The sequence below is a fragment of the Quercus lobata genome, chromosome 5 (genome assembly GCF_001633185.2).
Source record: "Quercus lobata isolate SW786 chromosome 5, ValleyOak3.0 Primary Assembly, whole genome shotgun sequence".
Taxonomy (NCBI): domain Eukaryota; kingdom Viridiplantae; phylum Streptophyta; class Magnoliopsida; order Fagales; family Fagaceae; genus Quercus; species Quercus lobata.
The window spans coordinates 1722102-1732497 of NC_044908.1; the positions used below are offsets into that span (position 1 = coordinate 1722102).

A 10396-nucleotide genomic window follows, 5' to 3' on the forward strand; every position below is an offset into this window, starting at 1 on the left:
TTTCTGTTTAACAATTAAGTATGAATGATAGGATGTTAATTTCCACTAAGTTTGCGATCCAAGGACCTGGCATAACTCAATTTCTGTTTAACAATTAAGTATGAATGATAGGATGTTAATTTCCACTAAGTTTGCGATCCAAGGACCTGGCATAACTCAGTTTCTGTTTAACAATTCAGTATGAATGATAGGATGTTAATTTCTACTAAGTTCGCGATCCAAGGACCTGGCATAACTCAGTTTCTGTTTAACAATTCAGTATGATAGGATGTTAATTTCCACTAAGTTTGCGATCCGAGGGCCCGGCATAACTCAGTTTCTGTTTAACAATTCAGTATGATAGGATGTTAATTTCCACTAAGTTTGCGATCCGAGGACCCGACATAACTCAGTTTCTGTTTAACAATTCAGTATGATATGACTGGATGCGAGACTCATAGAATGCATATTTGACGTAAGTTAAAAGAGAATATTTGAATTAAAACTTCTTTACTAATAATAATACCTTCTGAGATTATTTACATTCCAAGGATGGAGTACAGGTTTTTCGTCTAGATCCTCTAGATAATAAGCCCCTATTCCAGCTACAGAAGTAATTCGATACGGTCCCTCCCAATTGGGTCCCAGTTTTCCCCAGCTTGGATTCTTAGTGGCCCCCAGGACCTTTCTCAGCACCAGGTCGCCTATGGCTAACGGCCTCATCCTCACATTGCTATCGTAGCACTGCTTGAGTTTGTGCTGGTAGTAAGCTAGCCGAACCATCGCGCTTTCCCTCCGTTCTTCAATCAGGTCTAAACTTTTTTCCAACATCGCATCATTATTACTCGAAGAGAATGCACTGGTCTTTAATGTCGGGAATCCAGTTTCCAGCGGAATAACGGCCTCGGCTCCATAGGTCATGGAGAAAGGAGTTTCTCCCGTCGAAAGCCGGGGCGTTGTCCGATACGTCCAAAGCACATGTGGGAGTTCCTCCACCCATCTTCCTTTCGCGTCGTCTAGTCTCTTCTTAAGCCCATGGACAATGACTTTGTTAACAGCTTCAGCCTGCCCATTGCCTTGCGGATAAGCTGGAGTGGAATATCTGTTTCTTATTCCCAGTTCTGAACAGTATTTCCTAAAGGCATTGCTATCGAACTGGAGCCCGTTGTCCGAAACAAGAGCTCGTGGGATTCCAAATCGCGTAACAATGTTCTTCCAGACAAACTTCTTCACATCTACGTCCCGGATGTTCGCCAAGGGTTCAGCCTCAACCCATTTGGTGAAGTAGTCTGTGCCGACCAGCAGGTACTTCTTGTTTCCTATAGCTTTAGGAAAAGGGCCGACAATGTCTAGCCCCCATTGTGCAAAGGGCCAAGGACTTGAGAGAGGGTTAAGAACTCCTCCAGGTTGGTGGATATTCGGAGCATATCTTTGACACTGATCACACTTCTTAACGTACTCCTGCGCTTCTTTCTGCATATTCGGCCACCAATAACCTTGCGTTAGTGCTCGGCATGACAGGGATCTTCCTCCTGTGTGGCTTCCACAAATACCCTCATGCAACTCTTCCAGGATTAATTCTGCTGCCTCGGGAGACACGCAGAGCAAGTATGGCCCAGAGAAGGACCGTCTATATAGCTTTTTATCTTCGGATAACCAGTACCGAGGTGCTCTCCTTCGTATTTTCTCAGCTTCTACCTTATCTTCGGGCAACACATCACTGTCGAGAAATTTTAATATAGGGTCAATCCAGCACGGCGTCAAACTAGCTTGGCGAACTTGGCAAATCTCCTTTTCTGGTGAAGTGGGGGTATGCAAGTTTTCCACGATAATTACCCGTGGGAAATTTCGTGCTGAGGAGGTGGCAAGGGTCGCTAAGGAGTCTGCGTGGGTATTCTCGCCTCGTGGAATATGTAATACGTCGAACGACTCGAACTCTGTTCGCATATGCCTAACCCGGTTCAGATACCCTTGCATTCTCGGGTCTCTGGCCTCCAACTCTCCAGTCACCTGGCCAACGACCAGCTTCGAGTCCGAGAACAGTTTCACTGCCTTTCCACCCATTTTATGGACCATGCTCATTCCCATTATCAGAGCTTCGTACTCTGATTCATTGTTAGTAGCTGAGAACCCCAGCCTTAGCGACTTCTCAATGATGACCTCTTCGGGAGATATCAGGACCAATCCCAGTCCAGCTCCCCGTTGGTTTGCGGCCCCATCCACGTATACCTTCCATACCGGCCCTCCTGGCGCGGATATTATGCCAACCGATTTTTCATCCATGTGATCTTGATTCCTACTAACTTCCTCAGGGCACTCAGCGAATTCCGCTACTAGATCGGCGAGTACTTGACCCTTCACAGAGGTGCGGGGCATGTATTTGATGTCGAAAGCACCCAGAATCGTCCCCCACTTGGCAATTCTGCCGGTATAGTCAGCACTTCTAAGTATGGATTTGAGAGGCAATTGGGTCAAAACAACTACAGTGTGAGCTTGAAAATAGTGTGGAAGTTTACGTGTCGCATGGACGACTGCCAGTATGGCCTTCTCTAACGGCAGATATCTCACCTCCGCTTCATGGAGGGATTTACTTACATAATATACCGGCCTCTGGACGCCATTGTCTTCTCGCATCAAGACGAAACTGACTGCGTGTGGAGCTACCGCCAGATAGGCATACAATATCTCGTCCACTTCAGGGCTAGACATGATCGGCGGTTTGGATAAATAATTTTTCAACTGCTGGAACGCCTCAACACACTCCTCGGTCCATTCGAATCCCTGCCACTTATGTAACAGACGGAAAAAAGGACGACACCTTTCAGCTGACCTGGAAATGAATCGGTTTAACGCAGCGGTCATCCCCGTCAACCTCTGCACTTCCTTTGGATTCCGGGGCGCTTGCAAACTGTTAATAGCCCTAATCTGATCTGGATTAACCTCAATTCCCCTATGGGTCACCATGTACCCCAAGAATTTTCCTGAACCTACGCCAAAGGAGCACTTCGAAGCATTCAGGCGCAACCTGTGTTCTCTCAGTATCCCGAAGATGCTAGTGAGGTCCTCCACATGTTCAGTGACTACCTTGCTTTTCACTACCATGTCATCAATATAAACTTCAATACTTCTGCCCAGCTGTGGCTCGAACATTTTCGTCATCATGCGTTGGTAGGTAGATCCAGCATTTTTCAGACCAAAAGGCATCACCTTGTAATGGTAGTTCCCAACCGGGGTCACGAAAGCGGTCTTTTCTTGATCATCGGTGGCTAACGGTATTTGGTGATACCCTTGAAAGGCATCCAAGAAGCTCATCCTAGGGTGGCCCACGGTCGCATCCACTAGCTGGTCAATCTTCGGCATAGGAAATGGGTCCTTGGGGCATGCCTTATTAAGATCCTTGAAATCCACGCACACTCGCCACTTCCCCGTCTTCTTCTTCACTACCACCGTGTTGGCCAGCCATTGGGGGTAAAAGACTTCTTTGATAGCCCCAGCCTGTTTGAGCTTGGCAACTTCACTTCGGACTGCCTCGGCATGCTCTTTCGATGGTCGCCGAGGAATTTGCCTTCTGGGGGGAACGGCAGGGTTTACATTGAGTTGGTGACAAATAAAATTTGGGTCTACTCCTGGAGCCTCATACGGGTCCCATGCAAAGACGTCCACATTAGTTCGGAGGAACTCCAGCAAACTCGCTTTCTCTTCCAGAGGCAACTTGGCCCCAACCCGGAAGAATTTCTCTGGATCATCAGCAACGGTCACCTTCTCCAGATCTTCACACTCTACCCCATTGGTTGGTACGTCTAAACCTGATGCTGGGATCTTTAATTGCTATGACTCATTATCGGCTGTAGCCGAGGTTTCTGCCTCAGGCCGATGCAGTATAGCCGCTACCTGGCATTGCCGAGCAGCCGCTTGGTTCCCTACTATCTCCAGCACTTGGTCTCCGGACGGGTACTTCACCTTCTGATGCAGGGTAGATGAAACCGCTTTAAGTGTGTGAAGCCAGGGTCTGCCCAGGATAGCCGTATACGGAGAAAAAACATCTACGACAATAAAATCCACCTCCACCACCTCCGTGCCTGACTGCACGGGCAGCCTGATTAGCCCCATGGGAATGACTAACCTTCCCTCAAAACTGACCAGAGGGGAATTATAGGTTGTCAAGTCCTGCTGCTTCAAACCTAGCCCCTTGTACAAATCCGGATACATCACATCCGCTGCACTTCCCTGATCAACCATCACCCTTCGGACATCGTACCCACTGATCCTCAGCGTTACCACCAAGGCATCCTCATGGGGTTGTATGGTTCCCTCCAAATCTTCATCTGAAAAACCCAAAACCAAGGAGACACGCTTCTTGGCTCTCTTCCATGCTTGAGAACGATCCTCAGCCGGGGATCGGGACACCGACAACACTCTGGTGGGGCAAGATCCAGTCCTCCCTGGGGCCGCAAAGATGACGTTGATTGTACCCCGAGGGAGCCTTGATGAAGCATCCCCACTCACCTCGGAACCTGCTTGGCTCGCCCTTCCACTGGAGTGATGTAAGAGCTGCCTTAATTTTCCTTTCCGGACCAACTACTCCAAATGGTCCCATAAATTTCTGCAGTTGTCTGTCGTGTGTCCATGGTCCTGATGGTAATGGCAATACAAACTCGAGTTGCGTTTTGTAGGCTCTCCTGCCATCCTGTTAGGCCATTTGAAAAATGGCTCGTCCTTTATTTTCTCCAAAACCTGCCGAACAGGCTCCCGAAATACCGCATTAACGACCTGGGCGTCTGCCGAGGCCGATTGGCCAACAAAGTCCCGCCTTGGTCGGTTGTTATTATAATGATCCGACCTGAAATCCCTCCTCTCCTGAGGGATCATCTTGGCCTTTCCTTTCCCCTGAAGCTGATCCTCCTCTATCCTTTTGTACTTCTCTATTCTGTCCATCAGTTGGCGCACACTGGTAACAGGTTTACCCGTCAAGGATTTCCTCAAGTCTTGATCAGCTGGGAGACCAGCTTTGAAAGTAGTTATGGCCACAGCGTCATTCTTCCCTCCTATTTCGTTGAACATCTTCCAGTACCTATCCGAATAACTCTTGAGAGTCTCGCCCTCTCGCATAGACAAGGTCAACAAGGACCCCAGCGGCAAAGGAGTCCTGCTGCATGTAATAAAACGAGCACCAAAAGCCTGGGTCAGTGCTTTGAAAGATCCAATAGAGTTGGCCCTTAAGCCATTGAACCACCTCATCGCCGTCGGACCCAAGCTCGACGGAAAAATCTTGCACATCAGGGCATCATCCCTGGAATGAATAGCCATCTTCTGGCTGTAATAGCTTACATGTTCCACCGAATCCGAATGGCCATCATACAGAGAGAACGTAGGTTGATTGAACCGCCGAGGATGGGTAGCATCATCTATGCTTCTTGTAAAGGGTGACCTGGAAATTTGACTCAAGGCTTTGTTCATGGCATCGTTTCCCACACCCCTACTAGTTGGACTTTTACGCCTACGCCTATGGCGACGCTCCTCTTCGTAGGAGAAAGTCTCACTCTGCGGAGTTCTCGATCTCCGCCTGTAACTAGTTCCATCCGACTCCCCAGATGATAGTTCGGAGCGAGGTGGGGAACGCTCCCGTCGTGCATGACGTAACTCTTTCTTCAAGTCTGCAATTTCACGTTGCAAATCCCCATCATGCTTCACATGGGAAACGTGACTCTTCCCGCGTGTACGGGTTCTCGTGGTGTGAGTAGTATGTATGCTCCCCTCTTGGACTTCCCTCCGTTCGGGACTTTTTCGAGGACCATCATGCTGAGAGCCCCTTGACTCCGCCTGATGCGGGCTAATATCCCCCTGATGCAGCCCCGCTGCGGGGTGAGGCAGTTCCACTCCTTCCATCGAAAACGTTGTATCGGAGGTTGTACAAGCTAACACAAGCTCTTCCCACAGACGGCGCCAATTGTAAGGACACGATTTGGTGACGAACCTAAACAGTATTGGGTTCGTACGTAAAAGGCCCAGACAATATAATTTGTAGAGCGTGGGTGTAAAGAGCTAGGTTAACTGTGGTATCTACCTCCAAGATTTTCTCTCAAGCCCATACAAGGTTTTCCTTCTTTTTCGTTGGTATAATCAGCGTTTTTTCTTAAGTCCCTAGTGTTACTCTCTCTCTCCTCCTTCTTACTTCTTTCTCTTCAGTTTTATGTGTGTTCTTCTTTTTTCCCGATCCCCTTCTTCATGTTCTTCGTTTAGTTTATATACTCCCCTTCGCGATCCATCCTCGCCGAACACGTGTAGATTGTGTCCGGGGGATTTCTTTCTGTCCCATCTGGCACCTCCTAGAACTTCCTATGGGCAGCTGTAAGGCTGCTTCCCTACTGCTCAGGTATCACCTCCACATTAATGCGGCCAGAGAGTTGGTTGAGAGGTCATTAATGCGGAGGCAGCTATAGTTTCAGATATTTGTTTGTCTTATCTCTTTCATCTTTAGTCGGCTACTCTACCCTTTGAGATGACCTAATTCTGAGATCTGATCGCGGTGAGACCACGTCCTGATCGTCCTCGGACCCATACTGCCGAGGAGCATGACGTCCTCGGACGGGTATACGGCCCCGGATGGGCCACTGGCCCAACAATCCTCAACCAATTCTGAATCCTATGGGCCTATCAACCGAATGATCCCCACACTACGAATAAGAAGAAAACTCTAAAAATAAACAAGACAATCTCAACCAATCATGTACAGAAATTTACAATGAATCACACATCAGAGAAAGTAAAGAATATAATAAAAAAGAGTACAGCATTCTCAACCATACAGGAATCGATCATGCATTTAACATATACATTGCAAATGCACACATGCTAAATAAAAATGCAAGCACAAGTATATTCCCTGCCAATTTATACATTGTCGACAATCCACCAGTCAATAACAGAGGATGTCAATAGTCTCTTTGTATAAAGCAATAGAGCTTATCCATCACTAAGAAACTTAAAACAGATTCAATCACTTACCTAGAATTCGCTAATCTCAACTCTATAGTCCACAAACTTCACTCCCAGTCCCCCCACAAACCAGAAAGTTTTACAAAGCTATCTGGACAGAATTTTCCACCAAAATTTTGGGGGGAAAACCACCAATCCACTATTTGACAATTCAAATGATTTTCCATTTGTACTTTTAATTACATGGCTTATTTAAGAGTCATAAGACTTTATTTAGATAACTTCATAGGTCATTGAAATATCCCATAATGAGTTTAAAGAGTAGTCAACGATGCCTTTCTGTGCCTTCTCTGGCGAAAGGATATCAAAGTTTACAACTTAATAAGTATTGCCACTTAGCAAAAGATTCCATGAGATGGAAACCAATTTATAGGTCCCATTCAACTATTCTTATAGAAAAAAATAAATAGGAATACACATAAACAAACAGACTGATAAATAAAAGTCAGTTAACCCGCTACCCGTTTTTATTTTCATCACCAGACACCAGTTTTATTTTCATCATCAAACAGGAGAATTCAGAAATCCAAATCAGGTGTTCTCTCAGACTTCAGAAATCCAAATTAAAGTTCTTATTTCAATTTAAATTCAACCTACAAACACCTGATTGATTATTTGCTTTGAACAAGACAGCAAAAATAAACACTAAAAAAAATAGCCAATAATTAATATGTAGTCTAAAATTTACATGGTTGCAATACTGTAATTCTGTTTATCTAAAAAAAAGACATGCAGATGAAGTCTATCATGATCGGTGATGGAACTCGAAGAAATCAAACCCTGATTGCTAATTATAAACTCAATGGCAACTTAGTAACATATATACGGAGACAAAAAACTTCTTATCTTGAAACTTATATTAACCTTGGAATGCCCTAGTACAGTAGTCACCTATTGGGCAATTTAAAAAAAAAATGAAGCATGTCAGACTGGAAAGGGAAACCAAGCAAAACTTGCAAAAAATAAAGCTTAAAGATCTTTCCAAACATTAAAATCAGTAGATGAGTTGCTATAATTTACAATACTGTCTTGGCACCCTATAAAGTATGAACTTCGTATTGGATCCACGTTTACTAAAGCATGGGCAGTTCCGCTTGGGCTAGCTGCAACAGCAACCTCGTCTGCATCAATTATCACTTCAGCATAACCTTTACCAACTACTTGGCTGTTCTCCAACTGCAAATAATTCACAAATGAAAATTAAATAATTAAATTTTTTTTTTTTTAAAAAGTCAAAGGTGTTGAAGATAGAAGCAATTTGAAGAAGCTTTAAGTTCAGGGATCATCAAAACGACAGCACAGGACAAACAAAACGGTGAAGCTAGATTAATGTTGTGAAACGCATCATTTCATTTAACGCAACACACCATTTAGAATAACGCAGAACCAAAGTACAGGACGCGCTGTAAAACGATGTCGTTCACTCTGTTTTAAGTCTCAGTTAGTTTTGGGCAAAAGTTTGTTATTTAGTTTCCGTGATTTACAGGCTTGATCCCCATAGTTTGGATCTAATTATTGATCACTGATCAGTTAAGAGTGGTAGAGTGAGTGTATAAATAGTTAGTAGTTGATCATTTGTACAATTAAGCAAGATATTTTTTCTCATTCATAGAAATTCTCTGTTTCTCACTCTTTCTCTCTCATTATCTTCACTGATCTTTCTCCTTATTTTTTCTCTGCTTTAATCTTGCTTCTGTCTGAGATTCATAACATCAATAATTTCTTCAAAAGGAATATGAAAACATCATATCAGACTCATCAAATGATGTTACATTCAGATAACGTATAACACCCTCATTGTGATACATAAAAACCTAAGCAGTCTTTCGCCAATCACTAGTGAAATATCACAGAATGGATCCCATATTCCAGTACAGTGATTTAAATAACTTATCTGTCACTCTGTTTCTTTTTAATATAAAATGTTTCCTAGAGAAGTAGGCATAATACAATAGCAATTCCAATTGGTAATAGCATAATGATACACGTACACAACAGGTAAAAGAGAACAATTTTAAAAAAGGGTAGACACAACTTCCACTGGAGTCAACTAGTATGTTTTGTCTCACCACTAGAACTTTTTGATTTTTGGTAATTACATAACTCAGAACTCATTAGACAAGTTTCCATCCACAAGAAACAGAAGTTAGGTTAGCATCTTAATATGCCAAACAGTAACATTTGATTAAAAAATAGAACGAGAAATACTTAACTTCTCACTCTTCCATTATGTGCCATTCATGGCTCCTGCAAACCTTTTCTGCCAATTTGATTTTCTTTTTTTTTCCCCATTAATGCACTAAGTATTGAATTAAATTTCTTGACATGATAAATAACACATCCAAACAATTAGTATGGCCTACATCCACAGAATCAAGCTGTTATGATATTTTCAATTCTTTAAAAGCAACAGCTTACCCTATATTTTGTTTTAGCACCCCAAATGACAAGTGTCTCATTACAAGTATGATGTCTGTGATTTCCCCTTAAAGCACCAGGTCGAATTTCCCCAAAATGAAGTGAAGCACAAGTCACAACTCCATCCAGGGGCGTAGCCAGGAATTTTTACATGGGGGGGCTGATTCGAACCATGAAAGTTGAAATCGACGACAATGAGTATCATTGTTGTATGGATAGTCTATATTTTTAGGTTGATATGGACCTTCTTTAAGATAAACTCGTTGGATTTCATCTTGTTTGTTGATAGGGAATTCACATATTTGTTTACGTGATTCTGGATCACGATCTATCTCTTCAGATTGAATTCTTGAACATTTGGAGGGGTCAGGGTGTTCATCAGGCATCGAAATATCAACATTTGTTTCTACAGTCACAGGTGTCCTAATTTCTGAATTGCTAACATCTTTTTTCTTAAAGAATGCATCAATTTTTTTTTTTCATTTGCTCATAATTCTTTTAGCTTTAAAAATATGACTCAAAAATTAACCTGAAAAGAAGTTTAAAAAATAAAATTTTAATTAGAAATTTTTACTTAGTTATATCGATGCTATTCATACTCAAGAAAAAACAAAATTTCCACTATAATTTAAACATACACCCATTTTTAATACGACTTTAATTAATAATAACCCCTCAAATAAAAACAAAAATTAAACACACAAGTATTGGTACACAAAACCAAACAATTTAACAACACCCACGACCACGTCCACAGCCACATGATATCTAACTAATAAAAAATAAGTAATAAATCAAAACAATTTTACCTTAGAAACTTTGTCTTCACAAAGTGCAAAGATGGGTCACCCGTGTGGCAATGCCTACTGCCTTCGCCTGACTGCCTCCAACTTTAGATCTTCCCTTCAAGACCCATCACAAACAATCTCCCCATGCCTTTAATCATGTATTTCTCTAAAAATCTATGAAAATATAAAGAGCATGTGAATATTTAGGTGTAGAT

At 43.0% G+C, this 10396-nt stretch overlaps 1 protein-coding gene across 1 annotated transcript; it reads right to left on the reverse strand.

Annotated features, from left to right (window-relative positions):
* Positions 1-7839: 7839 nt before the first annotated feature.
* On the reverse strand, positions 7840-9598 carry LOC115989078. The gene is made up of 3 exons (XM_031112745.1): positions 9565-9598; positions 9394-9512; positions 7840-8151 (listed from the first exon to the last, which is right to left on the reverse strand). Exons 1-3 carry the CDS (start codon positions 9596-9598, stop codon positions 7945-7947), a joined length of 360 nt encoding a protein of 119 aa, XP_030968605.1. The 3' UTR covers positions 7840-7944.
* Between the last annotated feature and the right edge of the window lie 798 nt (positions 9599-10396).

Bases quoted from the DNA above. Each gene is read 5' to 3' on its own strand.
- LOC115989078 (XM_031112745.1), bottom strand. From the start codon at position 9,598: ATGATACTCATTGTCGTCGATTTCAACTTTCATG. The intron at 9,513-9,564 runs GTTCGAATCAGC...CCCTGGATGGAG, and splicing joins CGTCGATTTCAACTTTCATG to TTGTGACTTGTGCTTCACTT. The intron at 8,152-9,393 runs GTAAGCTGTTGC...AATTATTTGCAG, and splicing joins GTGCTAAAACAAAATATAGG to TTGGAGAACAGCCAAGTAGT.